At 45.4% G+C, this 24,929-nt stretch overlaps 1 protein-coding gene across 4 annotated transcripts; it reads right to left on the reverse strand.

Moving 5' to 3' along the window:
- Positions 1 to 3,713: 3,713 nt before the first annotated feature.
- On the reverse strand, positions 3,714 to 21,056 carry THNSL2 (threonine synthase like 2). 4 transcript variants are annotated; one of them, XM_015591258.2, is made up of 10 exons: positions 20,253 to 20,378; positions 17,209 to 17,443; positions 15,868 to 16,062; positions 15,307 to 15,459; positions 12,110 to 12,340; positions 9,081 to 9,229; positions 8,850 to 8,975; positions 6,481 to 6,632; positions 5,806 to 6,065; positions 3,714 to 4,901 (listed from the first exon to the last, which is right to left on the reverse strand). In XM_015591258.2, the coding sequence occupies exons 2-9, from the start codon at positions 17,429 to 17,431 to the stop codon at positions 5,840 to 5,842; spliced, it is 1,455 nt and encodes a 484-aa protein (XP_015446744.1). In that variant the 5' UTR covers positions 17,432 to 17,443; positions 20,253 to 20,378; the 3' UTR covers positions 3,714 to 4,901; positions 5,806 to 5,839. The 4 variants fall into 4 exon arrangements, with proteins under 4 accessions (XP_015446744.1, XP_006914305.1, XP_015446746.1 ...); XM_006914243.3 differs by having other exon boundaries at positions 3,714 to 6,065; XM_015591260.2 differs by lacking the exons at positions 17,209 to 17,443; positions 20,253 to 20,378 and adding an exon at positions 20,817 to 21,056 and having other exon boundaries at positions 3,714 to 6,065.
- Between the last annotated feature and the right edge of the window lie 3,873 nt (positions 21,057 to 24,929).

A 24,929-nucleotide genomic window follows, 5' to 3' on the forward strand; every position in this document is an offset into this window, starting at 1 on the left:
TCCTGAACAGCAGAGCCCTGCCCTAGTTTTCAGCTTCGTACCTGTCACAGGCCCTTGTCTTTAGTGACTCAGCTCCTGAGCATTCATTCAAAGAGGTGAAGCCCCCTCCCCAACTGCACAGATTCTTCTGCTGTGACAGGAGGTTCTGCCGCCTTCTCCAGGGTACAGGTTTATGAGAGACCTCTGTGATGACCAAAGCATTGAGGAAACAGTCCTGAGTCTAGGAGGATCCCGTTGGGACCTAGCAGAGCCTTGGCCCCCAGCCCAGCAGTCTTCGTCTTCACGTCCACCACCTCCCTCTCCTGCCCAGTCATCTTTCCTCCCCTGCAGACTCTCCCACCAGTTCTGTCCCAATCAACCGTTCACAGAGGCCATACTCAGAGAAGGCCAGGCTTTTTGACTAGGTCTTGGCTAATAGGGTATTTGACAGCAAACTTTAAGGAATGTTTCAGTAGTGAGGAAGCAGACCCCTAAACCCATCACTATGGCACTGTGGGTCAGTGCTGGAGTAGGACGGGGATGAGGCGGCTGAAGGAGGATTTACTGGGCTCTTAACATTCCGGAAACAGCCACTCACAGCCTTGGAACAGCTCCTGGGTGTTATCACAAACTTTTATCCTTTTACATAAGCCAAGTCCAGCCACATCATTTCCTACTTTTTATCTGTCCATTGGTACCAAACTCAGTGCCCAGCACTTGGTAGGAAGTCACCACACTGGCCTTCAGCACTTGCCTAGGCCCTGGAGGCACCCAGGTTGTAGAATGGATGAATTGATGGGAGGTCTGGGAAGATGCTTTTTTAGGCAAAGGCAGCAGGAAGGACAGCAAGAAGTCAGCCTTCTCCTCTTTCCAGGAGGCTAATGGCCAGCCCTCCCTGTGTCACTCGCCCTTTAGTTAGAAACAGAAAACTCGAAAAAGTCTCCCCAGCTTCATCCAGCTGCAGTCTGAGCCTTCCCAGTGGGGCAGACCAGGCTGGGCCTCCTCGGAAGCAGCTGGAAGGCTCACAGAACAACTCTAACTCCACTCGCCTCCCACAGCAGCACCCACTCCATTCATCAGACACCTGCTGTCAGCCATTTCCAGCAAGGAATCCAGCACCAGGTGGCAGCTTGAGCCAGAGGAAAGCTCCCACAGGGGACTGTCTCCATGCCCCCTCTGCAGACCATGTGGCTCTTCTCCTCAAGGTGGGCCCTCTTTTCTTCTCTCTACCTTCAGATGGGGCCATCTCTTGTCTAGCCTGCAAGCTCCGATTTGAATAGAAATAGGAGGCCATCTGGCCCAAAGCACCTCTCCTGGTCTAGCATGGTGGTTAAGCTCGGAGACCCTGCACCCAGCCTCACATCCCTGCTCTACCGCTTACTGGCTGGGTGGCCTTGGGCCAAGTTACATAACCTCTCTGAGCTTCATTTCCTCATCTCTAAAATGAATCCTAATTGTACTTTTTCATACAGTCCTCATGAGAATTGAAGGAGTCCATTGCCTGGAAAGTGCTCTACAAAGGGCTTAGCACATCATTAGTGCTCAGGAAAGGGACTTCCTCCATCATCACCATGGCTCAACATTAACAAGGCTCGCAGAGCCGCTACTGACCAATCCATGACATTCAGCCCCCACATGACTCTCACAGAGCCTGTTGCTGGGTGACGGCAACTCCGACCCTGCGCCAGAGCTGTCGGAGCCCTGTGGGGCCACAAAAGAACTCTGTCCTCCAGGAAGAGGCAATCTCACAGGCAAGATAAGACTAATTCACAAAGCAATTAGTAAAAAATACAAGATAGCTTAAAAGTACTAAATTGTTTGGTGCAGACTATAATTGTGTTAATAATAAGAACCTTTTGTACAGCATTTTAGCACTTACCCAGCACTTAGAAATACATTATCTCATGTAATCCTCAAAACAAACCAGCAAGGTAAGTGTTGAAATTAGCGGATGAGGAAACCGAGGTGCCCGGAGATGAAATGGCTTATCTGTGATCACACCACCGGTAAGTGGGTGACTCAGAAAGGACGACTTCAACCTGATTCTAACTTCATTTGGTACCAAGCTCCTTACTTTTTCCATTAAGTGGGATGTATGTGTGTGTCTGTATGTGCGTGTGCCCACATATATCTCAAACTTTGTCTCACTCCTGCTTTTCTCCTACACTCAGCCCTAAGACTCCCTGTGGCCAGAATATCCTGTAGTTTAGGTTTCATGTCTATTTGTGCTGTGTCCAATGGCTTTATTCTGGGCTCCCTTTCACAGGTGTGGTGGCCTCTCAGAGCTGATAGGTCTGAACCATCCAGAGGGCAGGGGATTTTGTAAACCCTGTGATTCCAACTTTGTCCTCTGATGCCCTCAGAAATGTGGCACCAAAGGATAAGGAACCTCTGGCTCTGCCTGGCCACAGCTGGTCCTGGGTGCAGGGCCCATGCTGGTTACAGAGGACCCAGAAAGCAGGGCTACAGCAGCCCCTGGTGGGCCTCCTCCAGAAGCACAGCTACACTCCCAAGTCCACCGATAAAAAGGAGAGGGAAGGACTCAGAGCAGGGCTGTGGCCTGGAGAAGAATGGAAAGTGGCAGACCACATCAGAACATGACCAGCTACATACAGGGCGGTGTGATGAAAATACACATTGGATTTGAAGCCACGTGCCTCCGTTCGTGCCAGCCTCTCTGCTCCCTAGTGGTGCCACCTGGCAATTACCTCATCTCTCAGGTCCTCAGTTTCCTCATCTCTAAAATGCAGACAGAAGTAACACCAACGTCACAGCTTGCTGTCAGGATTAAATTAGTTAATTTTGTAAAGTATTACCTGGCACAGAGTAGGGGTTGTCACCACCACATTATGCCTCTGTGGGCCTTGGGTACTTTTGCTTTCATGAGCCTCTTCCTCCACACACAAAAAATATTTAAAATTCTGTTGTACTACCGTTTTGTTATAAAGATGACTATAACCCAAACTGGATTATATTTATTTTTTTCTTTTCTTTTAAAAGAAATTAAAACCTTTTTATAGGCTTCTAAACATATCATGATCCCAAAGCATCGGGCTTATTGTGCCTAATTGAAAACCGGGCCCCGGGGTCTCCATCATGTCTGCTGTTGTGAATGTTTAAGTGTCTCAGGAACCATCAAGTGCTGTGGCCTGTAAGGGTCATAATCATTAGGGATGTTCCTTCCATCCTCCTGTGTGTCCAGCATTCGACCTTCTTTCTTGTACTGAATGCCATGCTTCAATGTCAAGCTCTCCAGTAAGAGGGTGCCCACTGGCCTCCCGGGGCTCCCATGTTCTGATGCGGGGATGGCAGGCAGACATCCTGCCTTGGCAACCAACTCCTTTAGACTCCAGGGCATGGGAAGGGGGCTCTGGAGGCCAGATACCCACTGGGTCCTTTCATAGCCGCCTTCAGAATGGTAGCAACAGCATCCTCTAGTGGTGGCAAATCTCCCTCCACACCGTGCTTGTGTCATCTGCCTCCCAGAGGGTCCCCTAGTGACCAGGGCATGAAAGAGGCTTGTGCCGACATTCACGTATTTGTATTTGTCTAACCCTACCCCCTCAGTCCACATAGGATTTGAATCCAGTAATATAACTAAATTCGCAGCAATGTGCACTGTGTTCACGTGTACACAAAGCCAAGGTTAAGCTCTAGATCACTGCTGTCTGTAGAAATACAATGTGAGTCACATAAATGACTTTAAATGTCCTCGTAAAAGGAAATTAATGAAATCGATTTTGATAATAAATTTTATTTATCACAAAACATCAATACTATCCTTTCAACATGTAATCAACATAAAATTATTAGCGAGATATTTTCGTTTCTTTTCATTCAAAGTCTTTGAAATCCAGGATGATTTTACAATCGTGACACATCTCAATGTCTAATTCAGTGTTCTAACTAAACTTTCACTGGAAATACTTATCAGTATTTTATATACTTCATAAAATTTACAACTGAAAAAGCAAATTCGCTATCAGCATTTTTCCGAACATACTTAAGTTTTCCGATAACTGAATCAAGTAGTTTTAAATTTTAATTGTAAATTAAATAACATAAAATTTAAAATTCAGTTCCTTAGTTGTACTGTTCACATGTCAAGTGCTCAACAGTCACATATGGCTAGTGGCTACGGAATTGGACAGTGCAGGGCTAGATCACGAGAACAGAAGGAGGAATAAAGCACACCTCATTTGGAAGAAACTTATTCGTAAACTTAAAGTTCCCAGCCAGGGTGCCCCAAATTAAAATGCGCAAAAGACTTGAAGAATTTGTAATAACTGCAGATGCCCACCCCATGCCGAGATCTGCTTCTGGAGGTCCCGGGGTATGGGAGGGCCTAGAGTGTGCATTCTGAAGAGACCAAAGGGCCACACTTTGAGAACCATCCCTCAGTGTCGGGCAGATATGCAATCACAGAGGAGCCTCACCCCTGGTTCCTGGCTGGTTACAGAATGCACCAGGCACTACGCTCAACCAGGACTGCCAAAGACGGCCCTATAAGGCAATCCACTGGAGTATTAAATGTAGGTTTTATTATTATTCCTTCAGTCCCATTTCAGTATGTGGTTTGTGTAGTATATACATAATTTAGTATAAATATGTTGGGAGAACATATCAAAAATTTTTTAATCAATGGGGGCAAATCTAAAAAGTTTCAGCTCATTGTGCTGAACAATGGTTTCTATTTTCAAGAAGCTTAGAGATGAGGAGATAATGTCTAATGCGAAGAACCATAAAACAGGGTAGAAGGTACTATGCATCTTAAGAAACTTACAGTTAAAATTCTGCCAGAGTTCAGAAACAGGAATCATTATTTCAGCTGGGCTGATGAGGGCCAACTCCACAGCTAACAAGACACAGGAACCAGGATTTAAAAAGTCTGTGGGATGGGTCTTGCAGCCTCATCAAAGGACCTTCACACAGAGGCAAGTACAAGAAAAGGGGAGAGAGTGAGTCATGTTCTCAGAGGAAAAAACGATTTGATTTCTCTGGGGCAGGATGATCATGGAGGCACCTATGGAAATGTAGGCATCTGGACATTATTTGGTGGCCAACAAGGGATCATTGCTTCGCACTGCTATGACATACGCCCTGGTTTAACAAAGCAGGCGAACCTGATGTATGAGCAACAGGGCAACTTGACTGTTTGCACTTTGAGGAGCACACTTACCCACATGACCTAGATCTGGTGATCCCACACCTCAACCCCATCCACCACCACCATCTGTGCCACTTGCCCTGTTGCCTATTCTGCTGCCCCCTACACACTTAGCCCATCTGTAGCAGCTGGTGGATGTAGCACACACCGCAGCACCACCATCCCACTCGGCAGCCACCATGCTCTGCCCACAGGTCATGCAGAGTCACCATCACACTGAATATACACTTGTAGTCTAGGGATTCCCAACATCTCAACAGATGTTGGAAGCCTCTGATAAGGTGGCGGAGACCTCTGGATAAACAGGCCAGAGGTCTGTTTACGTGAGCCCCGGGCCTGTGCTAATGCAGTGAGCAGCCCCCACTTGCCCAGGTTTAGGGTCTGGGGTCCTAAACCCCGGGGCTGAGCTCAAGGCCCTTCATTTGCAGGCCCTGAAACCTTCGTATACAGCAGAGATGCCCCTGCACTGTTCAGCGGTGGGGGTGTGCCTCCAGCAACTGTTTGCACCCCCACCCCGCCTCCCTGGAGTCCAGGCACCACCCTGCCATGGTGAGAGCACAGAGCAAAGACAGCTGTCTCCAGCCCCCACGCAGCTCCTGAGAACCTCCTATGCCAAATTTTAAAAGGAAGACCACAAACAAGGCACCTCGGAACCCTACCCGCTCCCAGGGTCTGAAGCCTACTCCAGCCTGGCTATTCTGGAGCATTTGGAAAGTGACCCCTCCACTGCTGGCCTATGTCCTCAATTGTGTCCCGAAGCATCAGGGTCCAGTCATCACTCTTCCGCATTGGGGTACAGCGTGTCTCTTTCTTCTCCAGGGCTGATACCTCCGAGGGAATCTGTGGGGTCAGCCCGGCAGCCAGGACAGCTTCTGGGAACTTGGCTGCAGAGGCGGGAGCCAGGCAACACCGGGGAGGGCTGTGAGGGGCGGCACAGGTAGAAACAAGTAGGCAGGGACAGCAGATAGAAGGACAGGTACAGAAAGAAGGGGAGGAGGGAGGAGAAGAAGGAACAGGGAAGGTTAGGGGTTGTGTGGGGCATGGAGGAGAAAGAGACAGATGTTTGGTACCTTGAATTTATCTATAATGACAGCTGAGCAAACTGCTTCTTTTACTTGAAGGCCTAGCGCAACCATCACCTCTCACAGTGGCTGTCCCCGATATCTATCATGCACCTTCTTCTGGGACCGCGCTTCTCAGGGCACAGTTCCACACAGCACCCATCATACTCATTAAAGACATTTGTTCACATTCCTATCTCCCTGCTTGGGGAAGAGGAGGGCCCCTGAAAGCCAAAGGGTGCCCCGTAGTGACACAGACACTCATGGCCGTACCTGGGCTGCTGCCTGTCCATCTGCTGGTAATGGTAGCTCACGGCCACAGCTGAGTGAGGGCACAGCAGGTACTGGTTCTCTTCCCAGCAGCGGCCCATGGTCTGGGTGATGGCCTCATCTGACACCGACTCAGACGTCACTGCTGCTGAAAGCTGATGTGTCCCAGAGTCAGAGGGGTAAAGATCAGTGTTGGAGAGAAAGCAGGAGAAAGATGACCAAAAACCTACTACATAACATAGCCAGATCAATATCGGAAACTCAGATGAAATGTTCAGATTGAATGGCTTAGACTCAGCTCAGAGAAAAATCTGTTTTCCAACATTTCCCAGTTTTAAACTGATTCACTCAACTTGAGGGAAGAATGCATTTGCGTTTCAGGTTAATAAACTTAGTTAGGATTTGGCTCATGAATTAGCAAATGAGTATATAGTTTTGTTCAACAACTGCAAAAACACAGAAGGTTAAGGGCATTCAAACGTTCCTGGTGCTTTATTTCTGGTGCGCCCCTTCCCATGGGTGTGAGAACACCTTCCTTTCGGTTTCCACGCAGCTCACGTAGCACCTCCTCTAGGAAACCGCCCCACTACCCTCAGACAGAGGAAGACTCCCTTCTCGGTGTCTCCTCAGTGGAGATGGTTTATTTGATCATTCTCTGAAACTTTATTGCATGCTTATGATGTGCCAAACACTCTGCATATACTTGACTGCAACAGAGCCCATAAGGCATTATATATTGTTAATATGGCTGCCTGTCCCATCAGGGCTCACAGAAGACAATGAATGCATTTTATTTATCTTTGTATCTCCAGCACCTTGCAGGTTCTGGCAATATATGTAATGTGAATGAATGAGTGAATGAATGAATGAATGAATGAATGCTATTCCAGGAGGTGGAGTGTCTTTTACATGTACAACCAGGGGTAGAATGAAGAACTGGGGGATACTGTGTCTGTCTTCATGGACCACCTCATTTACATGAGAAAGAATGTAAATGTCAAAACAAACCATTAACCAATTAAGCTGATCTTTGGTTGTGTTATGGTCTGAATGTTTGTGTCCCCCCCAAATTCCTATGTTGAAACTGAAATGTCACGTTGGTGTTTGGTGATGGGGGCCTTTGGGAGATAATTAGGTCATGAGGAGGGAGCTCTCATGAATGAGATTAGTCTTTATAAAAAGAAGCCAGAGAGTTAGATAAACCTCCTCCTGCCATGTGAGGATATGAGAAGGCGGCCATCTGCAACTTGGCAGAATGCCCTCGCCAACCCAACCCAACCTGCTCTCAGACTTCCAGCCTCAGGAACTGTGAGAAACGAATTAGTGTTGTTTGTAAGCCACCTGGTCTATTGTACTTGTGACAGCAGTCCAAACATTAAGACAGGTTACATCAAAAGCAGTATGAACTCCAGAAGACAGAAATTCCACTCCGGTCTGTGTGGGTGGCTAAGCCCAGTCCTGGGGACAACCCTTTAAGACCACTCAGAATTACGCTGTGTGAGACAAAGCTAAAAGGACCAGGAAGGCTGACACAGATCCTCTTCAATCATGGGGCTAAGGCTGCCTGCAGCGTGCAAGCGAGGAGGGTCAGACTACAGCCCCACATGGAGAACTCTGTGATGATCAGAGATGATGCCAGGTAGTGAGGCCCTGTCCCTGGAGGATACATAGTCTGGATGACCACTTGGTGGAAATGTGGTAGAGAAAATTAAAGGTAACTTCAACGTGGCGTGTGCAATAGCTTGTTTTGTTTTGTTTTGTTTTTTACATAAAGTAAGTGACCATCACCAGGCGGCAAATAAAAGCAATCCCTGCCAACTAGATTCCAACCACTCCCAGGAGACAAAATTTCACTTCCTTAAAAACAAACAAACAAACAAACAAACAAACAACTGACAGGACAATGGTCTCTGCTCATACTGGCTGCACAAAGTGGCTTCCAGTTATTGGAAATCAATAACAATAATAAATAAAAATAATAATGGTTAATATATCAAGTCCGACACTGCCTGGCAGTATTCAAAGTGCTTCATGGGTATAATCTGACTTAAATCTTCAACAAGGCTATGAGGTAGGCATTCTTATTATCCTGATTTTACAGATGAGGAAATTGAGGCACAGAGTTTAAGAAACCAGTCAAAGGTCTCACAGCTGGCTTGAAGTTCAGCCCCGTCTGACTCTAAGCCAATATTCTCCACTGCCTCTCCTCATTCAATAAATGAATCCATATAAAGTGACTGCAAAAGTTCCAGGCTCATAGCAGATGCAAGAAAGGTGTCCCCTTCCCTTGAACAGATTTTCAAACCCCAAATTTGGTTGTATCTTGGAGCCGCACCCCTTCCTTTCTCTGGGGTGTGTGGGTGGTGACTGACCTTGCTTCGAAGTTCCTCAGGTAGACTCACACTTTGGGTCCTTTCAAACTGCTCCATGAGGGCTCTAGTCACCTGGCTGTCAGAACCAGATAATAGCCAGAATATCCTCTCCATGTTGTAGGGCACCTGGACAGAAAAGCATAATCCCAGGGGGCACTCTGTTCTCAGCCCTTATCCCTCCCCAGCTAATCAACACTTGACCAGACCTGCATGCCTTCCCACAGGCCCCACCTGAATGTCCATAGCTGATGCCAAGGTTGGTTTGACGGTCTTAGACAGAGAGAAGTCTCCTCGCTCGACAGTCCTGTGGATGATGTCGTTGTGGTTCACTGCTGCGACCAGGCGGATGGGCAGGCCCATCTTCTGAGCAAGGCACCCAGCTTAAGAGAGGAGAAGGACTAGGTTTCTCAGAAATGACACCAAAAGCACAAACAACAAAATCAAAAATAGTTAACTGGACTTCATCAAAATTAAGAAATTTTTGTGCATTTGAAGCTTTTGTGCTGCAAAAGGACACCATCAAGAAAATGGAAAGGCAATCCACAGAATAAGAAAAACTATTTGCAAATCATACATTTGATAAGAGGCTTGTATCTAGAATATATAAAGAGCTCTTACAACACAACAATAAAAATACAAATAACCCAACTTAAAAATGGGCAAAGGACTTGACAGATCTTTCCCCAAAGAAGATATACAAATGTTGAATGAACACATGAAAAGATACTCAACATCATTAGCCATCAAGAAAATAAAGACCAAAACCACAATGATGCACCACCTCATAACCACTAGGCCAGCTAGAATAAAAAAAGATAATAACATGTTTTACTCAGGATATGGATTAATTGGAATTCTCATACATTGTTGGTGGGAACGTAAAATAGTGCAGTCGCCTTGGAAAATAATCTGTAAGTTCTTCAAAAAGTTAAGCAGAGTTACCATTTGACTCACAAATTCACTCCTAGATATATATACTCAAGATAAAAACAGGTTCACGCAAAAACTCATACACAAATGTTCATAGCAGCATTATTCATAATAGCTAAAAAATTGAAACAATATAAATGTTCTATTAACTGATAAGTGGATAAATAAAGTGTGAACTATCCATACAATGGAATATTATTTAGACATAAAAAGGAATGAAGTATCGATATGTTAAAAACATTATACAAAGTGAAAAAAGCTAGACACAGAAGGCAACATATTGTAATGATTCCATTTATATAAAATGTCCAGAATAGGCAAATTTATAGAGACAAAATAGATTAACAGTTGCCTAGAACTGAGGGAAAAATGACGAGAAATAGGGAGTGACTGCTAATGGGAACAGGGTTTCCTTTTAGGGTGATGAAACTGTTCTAAAATGGATTGTGGTAATTGTACAAATCTTTGAATATTCTAACAACTATTGAACTGTGATGAGTTGTAAAGCATGTGAATCATGTAGTAATAAAACTGTTACCAAAAAGAAGGAAAAAGGAGGAGGAGAATGCTATGTGCCCAGATACCGTTCTCCATGCTGCCCGCACCCCAAACCATCACCAGGTACTGACACGCATGCTCGCTATCATTTGCAGAAGAGAAAATGAAGGTTCTGGGAAGTTGAAATGATCCGCCCAAAGCCTATGAAGTGGTAGAGTAAGGGTACAAACTAGGTCTGTGTAGGTCCAGAGCACATGCTCTTGTCCCTTGACTCAGGCTCCTTCAACCAGCGTCTTCAGGCCACATCTCCTGGAGAGGCACACTTCATCCACCTTAACAGCGATTCCTGTTTGCGTGGAACAAACCAGGAATTCCTCACTCTGGGAGATGGAGAGCCCGAAAAGGTTACGTCGTTTAGGATGTTTTTACATACTTCCATGAATGGTTTATCTCTGGTGCATCGTTAAGAGGAGTTAGGGATAAGCACACCACCCCAAAATCACTCTTAATTTTGCAAAGCACTCTCATGGTTTTTTTTTTTTTTTCATTTGATCCTCATGAAAATATCATGATATCCATCTATGAAAGAGGAGAAACGGAGGCTCAGAGGGTCCAGGTTGTTATTCATTTTACCCTTCACTGATCGAGCAGGAAGAGACAGGAGAACCCTCTGCTAATGTTTATTTTGTGCCAGGCACTGTGGCAGCCACTGGGGCTGTGTGGATTGCATGACTCTGGATGGCGCCATTCACTGGAAAATGATATGAATTGGTAGCTTGGTGAGTCACCCCAGGGATGAAAAAAGTTGAGTATCCTCGCCCAACTGCCAGATCATTGTTCTTTCCATCTCTGTGTTAGTGGAAGAAGTCAGGCAGACTCCTGACCACTAAATGCTTTCATGGTCTCACCTAAGCCATCTCGGCATACACCGACAGAACCATCAGAAACAGCAGTGCCCATCAGGAGGCAGCCTAGCAAGCTGGCGAGGACGCAGGCTCTGGATCAGCCTGCCTGGGCTGTGATTCTGGCTCTGCTACTGACCAGTATGTAACCAGAGGCAAGCCGATTAACTTCTCCGTGCCTCAGTTTCCTCATTACAAAATAGAAAGCACAGTATTATTCTTCTCATAGTCACTTGTGAGGATTAAATGAATTAATACATGAAAAGCACTTAGAGCAATGCACGATGTATAGTAAGTGCTTCATTAATGTTAATTATTATTATAGAAAATGACTTTAAGGTCATGCAGCTGTACAAAGGTCATATATAAACATAAAGAATCTTATCTGTGCCTCACAGCAGCCCTGAGAGATATAATAAATGATGTAACCCCTCTTTTATACCTGAGGAGCTACGTCTAAGGGTCTGTCCCACAGACTTCTGCTGGTTAAGGACAGAACTAGGGCCAGAACCCTAAGTCCAGAACTCTTTTTCACTTCACATGTCTCTGGGTGTGGGAACACGTCGTGCCAGCTGAGTCACTTGCCCTCATAGCAGGCAGCTGGCTGCAGCTGGCGGTAAAGTCCATATTTCTGGAAGAGGGCATTGGCAGCTGGGCACAGTGGCTGAACCTTGATCTATCTCTCCAGACTCTGCCAAGCTAGGGCATCAGGTCAGGTGGCCTGAGCATGTCGGGGTTAACCCATCATGCCCTACTGCAGCAAGAGGCCACACCTCCCCTCAGGGAGTTAAGGGAAAGTTTTCTGGGAGTTTCTTCTGTCTAGTTTCCCATCACTTCAGAGCTATGCGATTGCAGGCAAAGGGCAGCTGGAAGGATTGGGGCCACAGATGTTTCTCTGGAAAGCCCATTTCCACTCAGGGGTCTCCTTACCTGCAAGGTTACCAGCAGCCCCCGTTGGCACAACCACCTCCACAGGGGGCAGTGGGTCCATATCTAAGGATGGAACACACCGGAAATAAGCAAAGAAGTGGTGGGCCATTTGCACGAGGATCCGAGACCAGTTGATTGAATTCAGACTCATCAGATTGTGCTTCTTGACAAAAGCCACATCCGCAAACACGGCCTTGATTGGCTCATCGAGCTCATCGCTGTTTCCCTCCACTGTCATGCGAGAGAGGGGAGGGCAGGTATCAGGAGCACGAAGAACCCCAGGTAGTCAGCAACTGCCCACAACTGCCTACCAAGAACCCCAGGTAGTCAGCAACTGCCCATCCAGCTGGGACTTTCACTGAGCTTTGCTTTCTTTACTCTGCTATGTCTTGGCCTGGCTTTCCAGGCTTAAAATTAAGCTCCTCAAGGATAGAAAACGTTTCTCACATTCTTGTAATATTTCCAATATTGCTACTCTCATATAAAATAAGATATAAAATGTCGACCTTCTGGGATACTGCAAAAAGAATTCCTCTTTGTATTCCATGCCCACCTCCCCCACTCTCTGGAAAGGAGGAGGAATGGCTTATCAGGTGGTGGGGTGGTAAGAGGCTGATCCTTTACGCCACAGTCCTCTATCAGGAGTTATGAGAGAAGTGTCACTGTTTCCATGTGCTCTGCCCTTCTTCTCTCATTTAAATACCAAGGGTGGGTGTTCTGCTCTCTGCTCCACATGGTAGGTAAGATGACATGGGAGGACTCCTTCCTGGGCTGGGTATGTACACAGTTTAATTTACGGATAAATTATTGGGTAAATTTATGGGTAAATTGGCTACTAGTTGCATTTTCCAACCCAGCTCAACCAGCAATCAAACCAATACTGATCGCTAATTTGAAACCTGAGTCTATTTCTCCATCGGAGCCTAACCTGGAGGAGAGCAGGGGAAGATTTACTGGGAGAAGTGCCAGAACATACACTGAGGTTGTTATTCATTCTGCCCTTCACCACTGTGCAACAGCAATGAGGCCAGGGGCTGACTCCAGAGCTATGCACGAGGGGCATGTTTGCCAGGGTTCCAGGAAAGACTCACTGCTTTTAAGAGAGCCATAGGAAGACAGAGGCGTGGTTACTCCAAGTAACTATCAAAGGCCACCAGAGGAATGAGCCTTAGGACTGGGGAAGGCAGAACAGAGAATGCGAAGAACCTGGGTCCCTCAGGGTACTGCTGAGTCACACGGAATCAATCATCAGGAGCCCACCCCACCTCTGGACTTCCAGTTATATCAGCTGGAAAATATTCTTGTTCAAGCTGGTCTGAGTTGGATTTTTTGTCACTTCCAGGCAAAAACATCCCAAATAATATGTAACCGGCACATGCTGATTATTCTGTGCTTAAGAAGAACCAACTGTACTATATGGAAATTGATGACTTATAAAACAGTGTCTAACACATAACAGTCCAGGTGACCCACTCCTACTCCCTGAGCTCAGCAGTCTAACAGAACATATGTAGTCCTGAACTAACACATATCCTCCTGGAAACCAAGTCAGAAGATTCTAGAAAGGAAAGGAAGAACTAGAAAAGTGATGTTTAGAAATAAAAACTAATTTATTTAAAGTATGCTGCCTTATTTTCTTAAAGCTCGGGACATGTACAAACAGAAATGCCCCTTTGGCTCCAGCAGAAACACATTAATGCACTCATTAATGAAATGCTCTCATCACCATCCACTTTTCTGCCACTATTTTGTAAATGGTGGTCTCCAACTTGCGGTCGAGAATGGAGCCCCCATGCACACTCTCAGGTAAAAGCCTTCCAATATCTGTGTACAAAGTGAGAAGGGAATAGGTGGAAGGACAGAGGCACAAAAAGCTATTTGTTGCTTTGATTCTAGGCAAAGATAGTCCTAGATCTACAACTAGTAATTTGGGTACTAGGAGTATAACAGGGACCCTCAGGAACCTGAATCTTGTACATTAAAATCTTGCAATGACTATAGGAAAATGCAGCCAAATATGGGTAAGTATCAAGACTAATGTGTAAGATTTTGCCAACACCTGCATTAGCTAAAGCATGAACTTCTCACTGAAATGTGTATGCGCTTTTTAGAGAAAAGAACACGGGGGCTTTGGGCTTCCTCCTGAACAAACAGACAAAGCATATTCATGCTACTCCCAGGGGCAAGGTTTGTTTTCACTGTGTTTTTGCTCCTTGACAAAATCGGTGTTATATAAAAATATTTTCTATGGGATTATACCAGAAGGCCAGGCCAGCTGTAGAAGAAATGGCTTTGGCCACCACATTCGCTGTCTTGCCAGATAAGTGAGGAAACCAAGCCAGGATACCTGGACAGCTCACCCAAGGCCACATATTCAAAACCTCACCAAGACCCTTACCTTGGGGTTACCTCAAGTCTTATGGAATATGAGAGGTAGAAATAAAAATATATGACTCCACTCAGACTCACCCCCTCTTTTTCCACTCTTGATCTCCATAATGATTAAATCCATTCAGAATAGATGGCCTGGAGATGGTTTTCTGCCTTTCCCAAAATGCTACGATTCGTAATGTGGCTCAAGGAAGGGTGATGAGTGCCATCAATGATGAGTGCCACCGAGTAGCTTCCTACTTTAAATACTCAGACATGCTAACCATGTGCACGGCTTAATCATTACTATACTGTAAGAGGGCATAAGTTGTCAACATGTAATGAAACATTCTTTTAAAATAATTATTTAACATGTTGTGCCATCAAAACTTCAGTGGCCTTGGAAAAAAACCCAAGTCACTCCAAAACAAACAAACGAACAAACAAACAACAACAACAACAAAACCCAAGTCACTCCACTTAGGCTACAGCTCTGGGTTGCTGCCTATATACATGGCATCAGCAAGATGAACCTGCACGGAAGTGGCGTTCTTTGGGATATATTCTTAAAACCGCACTTCCTGGGTTGTGTTGTTAGTATTGGTTTATGCATCTGTCACCTCTAATAGTTTATGAGACTGTGTAGCCAAGAGCCTGCCTGAAGTTCAGCCAAGACGTATTACCAAGCTCAAAATAAGACTGTTTGAGGATGGGAGGAAAGGAGAAAAAGGGGGAAGGATGGTCAGCTAGTAAATGAACCAGTTTCGTTCTAGCCCACCTCTTTAAGTAAAGCCACGGTGTCCCTGGAGCCTTGTCCCAGCACTCACCTCCAAACACACGGACGTTCTCCTTCAGCACCGTTGTCATCTGGAGCTCCTGAATCTTCGTGCAGTGACCCTTGGGCAGCAGAACGATGATGTCCACATTCTTTGCCCCTTGAACACTCTCAATGGCAGCACTCCCTGTGTCCCCTGAAGTTCCTGGATGGGAAGAAAAAAGAACTCTCCCCTTTAGAATGAAGGAGATGAAAAAGGAAAGAAATGGCCCCTAAAGCATTGTTGCCAAATGAGGCAGTATCTATCAGCAAATACCTGGAGAGTAGGAACCTAGCACTTAATCTGGGGCCCATGAACCTCCAAGAGATCTACGGATAGAATTCAGGGCATCTGTGAGCTTGGTACCACATGATCTTATGTATGTTATATTTTTAAAAATATTAATCTGAGAAGGTACCATAGCCTCGCCTATGCCATGAGAAACAGTTAAGAACCCTGCTCTAGAAGAACCAGTAATACACTTCGAGAGACATTAGCGGAGGATGGCCTGGGGGTGGATACTGGCAAGTTGGGGCACTACAGGGCCCTAGAGCTCAAGTCCACAATGCGTACCCACAACCACAGTGATGTGCTTCTCCCTTTTCTCCAGGAAGTACTGCAGGAACTGTGCTGTGCAGCACAGGGACAGATCCTTAAACGCATACGTGATCCCATGCCACAGCTCCAACACGTTCAGCCCGTTCTTCAGCCTGGACAGATGGACCACCTCTCTATGGCGGAATCTGCGGAAGGCTTGGTAGATCAGATCTGCAAAGACAGTGAGTGACGGGCATTATTGTGCCTTCCCTCAAATTTTTGAATTTGAAGTTTTTATCTCCACTACAGGATAAAAAGACCAGAAATGTTTATCCTAAAGGATACCATGCATGAATATAATTGTATAATCTGGAAAAAGTCTGGAAAGACATGCACCAGCCTGTTCGTGAAGTCTTCATGGTGATTCCCACCCACACGCAGCAGATATGGCGCTGTAAGACTTTTACTTTTTATTTCATAAACATCATCATAATTAGGATTTCTAGTGAACATGTATTCCCATAGAAGATTCAATTAAAGTTATGTGGCAAACAAGTCAATGTCTCATGTCTTCTAAGTTTGATTCCTAAAGACAGGACACTTTTGTTTATTTGTTACATTACTAAATCTCAAACCTGTGATGCCAGAACCGTGGGAGGGCTTAGACACATACCTACCTGAATCAGAGTCTGGAATGGCTCTTCTCAAACTTTAACTGGCAAACCAATCACCTGGGATCTTAAAAGGCAAACTCTGATTCAGTTGGTCTGAGGAAATCCGAGAATTGTAATAAGTGCCCAGGCAATGCCATCAGTGCTAGTCATCAGACCACATTTTGAGAGATCTTCTTCTCCTCCCCATCCTCAAACTGTCACTGTTATGTTCTGGATATCATATATTTGGTCCATGGACCAGCAGCACTCGTATCATCTGGACACATGATAGGAAAGCAAACTTCTCAGGCTCACTCCAGACTTAGCGAATCAGAATCCACATTTTAATAAGATCCCGTCAGGAGAATCCATATGCACATTACAGTTTGAGGTGAGCTGGTCCAGGACACTCTCAAAATTCCGTTCGGGAAGTACTATGCTGGAAGGAAAAGTCCTAACATTCAAGTTGCTAGTCTTGAAAAGATGTTTTAAAAATAAACTAAAGGTAAATAATTCTCTGCAAATCATTTTGGCTGGTGGTGGGAACTGGACGAGATGAACTTTTGGGGGATATTTCCAGTTCTGGAATTCCAGAGTCTGGAAAAAACACTAAATTTGGGGAAATGTGACTAAAGATCTCCTAGGGACAGAGTGATGGATTTGCAACTCTGTGGGGGCTAAGCTGTCAGGGGAGGGAAAGTGGAAGTGAGGCAGTGGTGCTCACCGTTTAAGTCATCTCTTGGAATGAGCTCAGGGCCAATGAAGAGGGCACACAGCTCCTTCACCAGGCTTGGGTAGGAGAGTGCACTCCACTGACGCAGCGTCTCTCTGCCCAGTGGTGGGAGCTCCTCGGGCATGAAGAGGCCTCCATCAGGAGCATAGCCAGAGAAGAGGGCCCCCTCAAAGTCGACCCGCGGAGCCATCCCCCGGGTGCTGATGTACCACATGGTCCTGGAGGCCTGCAGAGGTGACAGTCCCAGAGGCACATAGTCTCTTTCTCCAGCATCCTATGGGCAAAGCTGATGTCCACACAGCCCTCCTCAGTTAGCTCTTGGATCACCACTCATTGGGGTAAGTGTCCTAGCCCAGAATACTGGGGTCCTGCCTCAAGTCTCATGCCAACGTCATCTGAGACTATACAAATCATGACCCCTCCAATCAGAATGAGGCAATTCCACTGACATATGACCTTGGGAAGGGGGGTACCAGAGCTTGCCAGGAAAGAAGATAGCTTGGTCCTCACCGGTGAGGAAGAGGCCTTGGGGTAGGGATAGACAATAGCAATGATCATAACTGCCATTTCGATATTCCTCTTAACAAGGAGAGGACCACCACACTTGGTCATATACCTTTTTGAAAGATGTTTCTACCCACTTCTGCTCAAAAATAACTACCTTCAATGGTCGTTTAGCCGTGTTGCCTATAACCTAGTGGTTCTCAACTTTAGTAGTTTGCTGGAATCAGCTTAGGAGCTTTAAAAAATACTTCTCCTTAGGAGCCTACCTGGGTCAATTAAATCAGAATCTTTAAATGAGAGGCTCCTCATGGGCATCTAATGTACAGCCAGGGTTAAGAATAGGGTAGCTAACTCATCCCAGTTTGCCCAAAACTTTCCTCCTTTTAAAACTGAAAGTCCTATATCCCAGGTCACCCCTCAGTCCTGGGCAAACTAGGACAGTTGGTCGTCCTAGCTGAAAATCAGTGCCCTACCTCTCAACCTAACCCTAGAAGAGTAGTTGGAAGTGCTGACATGCTGCCCTTAAAACCCTTTAGCCATGACTGATTGGCCCTGGGTGGACTCAGAGCTCTCTCACTGGGGTGAGGGTGGGAGTGTCCAAGGGCACCTCAGGCCTCGCTTTGGTTACACTGCCACATCAGTTGGGTTCCCCAGAGCCAGATGCCATGTAAAGCAGCTGAGTTTGAGCTCTTGACATCTTTTTCTGTCATGGCTGTAAATTTGGGAGCTCTGATTTTAAAGCCCCACAGCACCTCTGGGGGTAAATTTGACCAGACATATGGTAGCTCTCAGTACCAGCTTGGACTCATTTCTGCACCAGGGTCAGAGGGGAATCCCTGCCCTCTGAGGGCAAAGCCACCTGAAGCTGCACAGCTATAACAAAGGGTATGAGCTAGAGGAATTCTGGTTTCCTAGACTGAACCTGACACCTCTGAGCCCTGTGCGAGACCCACATGGGCTGCCATGTGCCACCCCACCACCTACAAATACAAAGCATCCAACTTAGAGACAGAGACAAGTTTAACCATTCAAATCATGAACCTTTTGAAAGTGAAAGTGGAGAGTATTAATATTTATGCTGGGCAATGGGTATAAGCTAGAACAGTCTTGAGCAAACTGGGACACATATGATACAGGGGTATGACTTCACTTCAAGGAAATGAAATCAGGGAAACTCTTAAGGCCAACTGAGGCAGGGAAGCAAAGCCAGCCCACCGTTTCACAAAACAGAACCAGGGTAGGGGTCTGAGGGCTAGCAGTACCTTCAGTAAGGAGAGGAATTTCTGTAACTCTGTGGCAAGGGTTAGAGCCAATGCAAACTGCCCCAGACCCTGGAGTAATAAGAGGGGGACCAAGCCTGGCCTCTTCATAGGACCAGATTAAAGGAAAGGAAGCAATTGAGCTGTCAGAGAAGCTGCCGCAGGCAGAGGGAAGGGTGGGGACAGGCAGGGCTGTAAGGACAACAAAAGAAAACATCTGCAGAATGCCCAGGGTTGGACTACATCACCCTTGGGGCACTAGGCTCTGTCCTGGGCTCTGTGTTTGATGAAGGACGTGGACAAAGTAGCCCAGGAACAAAGGAGAGGGCCTGACACCAGGCTCTACACATGTCATTGTAAGGACATGGGCTGAGTAGCACACAGGTGACCCCAAGGGGGAGCATTCTCAGGCCAAAAGGGCAAAGTTACAGAGAAGACAAATCGTTGGGTTCAATGTAAGATAAAACAAAGAGAGAAGCCCAGAAGTAGGAGTAGCTGCCACAGGAGGTGGTGAAGTTGAATATCAAGCACTTTTGTAGGACCATTGTATGGGCACTCCAAGCGCCTGAGGAGACTGGACTAAATGACCTCTGAAATATAAGATTTTATATTGTGGCTCTTCTGCATCCCATTCCAGAGTAGAGATGGGTTAGAAAAACTGACTGATAACCTGTATGCATAACAAGAGAAATAGGAGAGCATCCTAAGGCCAGGGACAGTGTCAGAAAGGGCTTGTGTGGCTCCTTGGAGAGGAGGGGAGATTTTTCTGAGAAGGGGTGGGGCAGAGACTTGGATCTCAACAGCTGAACCCCTGGTGACTGTGCGCTGATCACAGACTGCACCCATCAGGGGCGGAGGCCCCTGGCAGGACCCAGGCAGGCAGCTGCCTCTCTAGGGTCACTGGGCCAAGAAAGTTCTAAAAAGGTCTGCAAGATATGGCTCCATTCTCTGCTTCTGAAAACACCCCAGACTTCTCAGTTTTCCTACAAGTCGCAGATTCTGAACAAGAGGTTAGTCATAGAAAGGGACGGGAGCCGACACAGCCACAGTGAAGTCAAGGCAGAAGGAAATCTCGAGAAGTTTAAGAGCTCAGAAGTATCAATTAACCGACTGCCCCGGGGAGGCCGCAATGATCTGCAGGGAGGGGACGCGAGGAGGGGAGCGTGGGCGCGAGAGGACAAGCCCGCTGGGCTGCCCGCTGGCTTGCATCGGTCTCCAGGGCGAGCAAGCGAGCGGCGGATCCCCAGCCCCGCCGGGATCGGATCGGCTGACCTGGCGCGCAGCGGAGGGCTGCCCAGGCCCGGGCGCAGTTACCGGGTCCGGGGCGCCGGCGGCTGCGGGGGCGCTGCCCAGCTCCGGACATGGGATCCGGACCCGGAGGCAGTGTCAGGCTTCCGGGGGAAGGACAAGAAGGGCGGGGGAGGGAGGGCGAGGGCAGAAGAAAGCGGCGGGGGAGAGGAGGAGGAGGGAGCAAAAGGTACTGATATTTCTCACTTGGCATGTTTATAAGGCACTTTGCTAAGCGCTTTATTCTGTTTCTTAATCTTCATTGCAGCCTTGGAAGTACCACATAAACTCATTCTTCAGATTAGAAATCTGAGGGCAAAGTAGAAGGAAGAAAGTCCCTTATCTTCTTTGGGTTCATCCTCTAACCTGCAGACGCCTGATAAACTACTTCTTTCTCAATGTGGGGCTGTAGGAACTCAGGAAACACAGGGATACATAATATCATTTCAGCTCAAAAACTCTTTGTAGGAAAACCCTTTTTATTAAGCTTAGATCTGTTCCAGGGTAAAATACCTCCCCAATTTAAAGAAAAAAAAGTCAACATGTTACCGTTTCTGGGGAGTCCCGGAACTTCAAGACCTCGGTTCTCGGCGTCCAGGGAACAAAGCATTGAAGGCAGACGCCCAAAATTTGATTGTATGCAAGCTCGCTTTATTAAAAGCAAAAGTGCACTTTTAGAAGGAAGACTAGGCAGCCAGGAGCGGTCAGCCGTGAAGACAAAGTAAGCTCACTCTCAAAAGGGAGAGCAGGCTGCCAAAAGTGGTCAGCCCCAAAGACTTCTGCCAAGTGAAAGCACACCCACAGATGAGAGAGCCGGCAGGCTCAAGGGAGAGCTGCTGCCTCCTTCTGTTGCTAGTTTGGGGATTTTATTTATTAACCTAAGGGTGGAATATTCATGATTTTGGATGGTCACTTTGTGGAAAAGAGGTGGTTTTTCTCTAGAATTAAGGAGACAACCTTTTTCTTACCGTGTTCGGGCTTTTTGGAAATATCATGGTGTCAGATGCATGATGGGTACAGCCTTAACTGCAATGCTAATTTATTATAATGATCGTATAATGAAGCAAAGGTGAATTCTAGGTCACACTAGGTGTCTTTTTGTGCATGTCTGTTGGGGACTTTTCCTATCCCCTTTATTTCACACTTTTAGCAGGAAGTTTTAAACTACAAAACTGCTCCACTACAGCTAAGCTACTGTTCAAGGCTGTTTTTTATTTTAGTGGCTCTGGGGTTGGGGTCCTGATGTAATTCCTACCTCAAACACACCTTAAAAATGTCCTACATATATGCCAGATATGCCCAATGCCCCTGGGTTCACATTCATGCTCCTGGGTCCCGACTCACTTAGGTGGCAAAGTTCGAGGAGCTGGGCAGGACAGATGCCCACTAAGTTTTAGTCTGTGCATCTGGGCTGGGCCTGGTCACACATGGCAGGCCCAGTTGGGCCTCATAGAAGGGTGGGCATAGATAGTTATCCTCTGGTCTTGCTGGTTCTTCTCCTTTCTTCCTTCTGTTTATGACATTCTCCTAAATCTGTGGTCTCTGCTTACTCAAGTTACCTGCTGTCCAAATTTTGGCCTGCACATGGTGCCCATTTGACATATCCACATGAGTCCATGCACCTGCCAGTCTGGGTAGGTCTCAGCTTCCAGAAAGAGAAAGTCTGGCTGGTCACTGCTCAGCTAACAGATTGTAGTCATGGAATATACACAGAGGGCAGTGGGGCAGTTTCCAGAGAGGGATAAAGACCAGCCAGGGACCCCCTAAAAGGTTTCCATCCCCTGTATCAGATGTACTTAATCACTCAAAGACCAGGGAAACTGAGACCCCTGGCAAAAAAAAAAAAAAAAAAAAAAAAAGCCATAATACAGAGCAAAATTTTTTACAAAACTCATAACCATCCAGGGTGGAGTCTCAAAAACCATTGCAAGAATAAAAGCATCTTCCGCAGAGCTCTCCCGCTAGGCCCCTTGATAGACTCACGGAGACCTGCAGGACATATTCGTGATTTTGTGAGCAGAGGGGAGGCCAGAAGCTCTTCTGTCAATTGTGCTCTGACTCCCTAGGAAAGGAGAAAAGCAAAGGCTCAGGGAACAAGAGGTTTAATGCACTAACAATTCCTGCCTGGGACATTCAAAACAGCACAGCTACGCAAAATAAAAACTGCCACGTGGCCCATGCAGAAGACAATTCTGAATACCAAGCAGGAACAAGTGGGAATGTGAAGTTCTCTGACACTTCTACATGGATCAATGTTTAGTTTTTATAAAATTAAAAAGCTTTTATCTATTTATTTTGCTTTTTGCCCTTATGGATTAGAGTGCTTAGCTGTGGCTTTGAAGCCAACAATCTTCAAAGCAGAGAGCCCTTGGATCCTCACAGTGCTGTTTCTTTCAGATCCTGCAGAGCCGTCTTGAGGGAGGCTTCTAAAAGACTGTGTACACAGAGGATTTACGGGGTCTTCATGCACTGGGATGTCGGAGTTAGGGACCAGAGCCCTATCTAAGGATTCAAGAGCATATACAGCCTGTACTGCTGGAGAAGAAAGTGACCTGCCAGAAGCCTTCCAGCCATTTGTGCAGGGCACAGGCCAGAACTCAGGCTTTTCCTAGAGCCCAGGCTGGCAAGAACAGTAAGGCAAAGGGGAGAAATGATATTTAGAATCAGGTCATAGTTGGTCTGTCTGAACATTTTTGACCTTCTAAATCAACCACCCATTATTTCACTTATTATGCATGGTAGTTGTTGAGGAGATGGGGTAATAGTTAAGCTCAGGTACTCTGAATCACCCTCAGATCACTCTGACTGCCTGAATGTGTAACTGAGGGTTCCAAATAAATAGTCTCAAATTATCAAGCAAAAATTGGCATAATTCTACTAACTTTTTTTTTTTTACAGAAATAGACAAGTTGATCCTAAAATTTACATAGAAATGCAAGGGACTCAATAGCCAAAGCAGTCTTGAAAAAGAAGAACAAATTTGGAAGATTTACACTTCCTGAGTTTAAGACCTAGTACAAAGGCATTATAATCAAGACGGTACTGGCATAAGACTGGACATAAAGGTCAATGAAATAGAATTGAGAGTCCAGAAATAAACCCATATACATATAGTCAACTGATTTTTAACATGAGTGCCAAAAGCATTCAATGGGGAAAGAAAAGGCTTTCAACAAATGATGATGGGACAACTGGATATCCACATGCATGAGTGAATTTGGATCCCTACCTCACACCACATGCAAAAATTACCTCAAAATGAATCAAAGACCTAAATGTAAGAACTAAAAGTATAAAACCCTTGAAGAAAATATAGATGTAAATCTTCATGACCTTGGATAGGCAACAGTTTTTAAATATGACATCAAAATCACATGTAACAAAAGAAAAACGAGACAAATCAGACTTCATAAAAATTAAAAACTTTTGTACATCAAGGTACACTATTAAGAAAGTAAATAGACAACATCAAGAATGGGAAAAATATTTGCAAATCATATATCTGATAAGATTCATGTATCCACAATATATAAAAACTCTTACAACTCAATAATAAAAAGACGACCTAATTTAAAAATGGACAAAGGATTTAAATAGATATTTTCCCAAAGAAGATACACAAATGGGTAATAAGTGCATAAAAAGAGGCTCAACATCATTAGTCATTAGGGAAATACATATAAAAACCACAATGAAATACCCCTTCACAACCACTAGGATGGCTAGAATCAAAAAGACAGATAACAAATATTGATGATGATGTAAAGGGAACCTTCATACACATACTGGGACTTGTTGCTGGTGGGAATGTAAACTGGTGCAGCTACTTTGGAAAACAATTTGCCAGTTACTCAAATGTTAAACAGAATTACCAGACGACTCAGCAATTTCATTTCTAATACATACCCAAAATAACTGAAAACATCTTCATGTAAAATCTTGTATACAAATGACTATCGTATTCATAATAGTCAGAAAATGGAAACAACCCAAATGTCCATCAACTGATGAATGGATAAACAAAATGTGCTATAGTCATACAACGGAATATTGTTCAGCCATAAAAGGAATGCTGGAGCATGGGTGAACATACTATGACACAGATGAATCTTGAAAACATCATGCTAAGTGAAAGAAGCCAGACGCAAAACTCCACATATCGTATTATTCTACTTATATGAAATATCCAGAATAGGCAAATCCGTAGAGGCAGAAAGTAGATTAGTATTTGCAAGGAGCTGGGTGAAATAAGAAGAAACAGGGTTTCTTTGGGGGATAATTAAAATGTTCTGGAATTTAGAACATTTAATGGTGATGGTGGCACAAATTTGTAATATACTAAAAATATTGAACTGTACGCTTTAAAGTGTCAGTTTTATGCTGTGTGAATTATAATAAAGAAAATTACAAAAAAAAATGTAACAACTGATGGCTAGGAGACAGGGCACATTATCAAACAGCTGCCCAGACAGGAAAGCTTTGAAGGCCTTAAGGAACAGACTAAGCTGTGAAAAGGGGCATGCTGCTCCCACTGCGAGTACAAAACTACCAGATAATGGTTTTGATTCAGACATGATCTAATGCACCAGTAAACAACTTTAGAAATCATTTACAAAAACTCAGAAAAGAACAACCAAACCTCTTCCATTGCTGGTAGCTTCT

Source organism: Pteropus alecto, unplaced genomic scaffold (assembly GCF_000325575.1).
Source record: "Pteropus alecto unplaced genomic scaffold, ASM32557v1 scaffold55, whole genome shotgun sequence".
Lineage (NCBI taxonomy): Eukaryota > Metazoa > Chordata > Mammalia > Chiroptera > Pteropodidae > Pteropus > Pteropus alecto.

What these genes read in the sequence shown, in the direction of transcription:
- THNSL2 (XM_015591258.2), bottom strand. Translation starts at nt 17,431, where the DNA reads ATGTGGTACATCAGCACCCGGGGGATGGCTCCGCGGGTCGACTTTGAG. An exon ending in TCCAAGAGATGACTTAAACG is followed by an intron (nt 16,063 to 17,208) that starts GTGAGCACCACT and finishes CTGTCTTTGCAG; the next exon opens with ATCTGATCTACCAAGCCTTC. An exon ending in CTGAGGAACTTCGAAGCAAG is followed by an intron (nt 6,633 to 8,849) that starts GTCAGTCACCAC and finishes GGGACACATCAG; the next exon opens with CTTTCAGCAGCAGTGACGTC.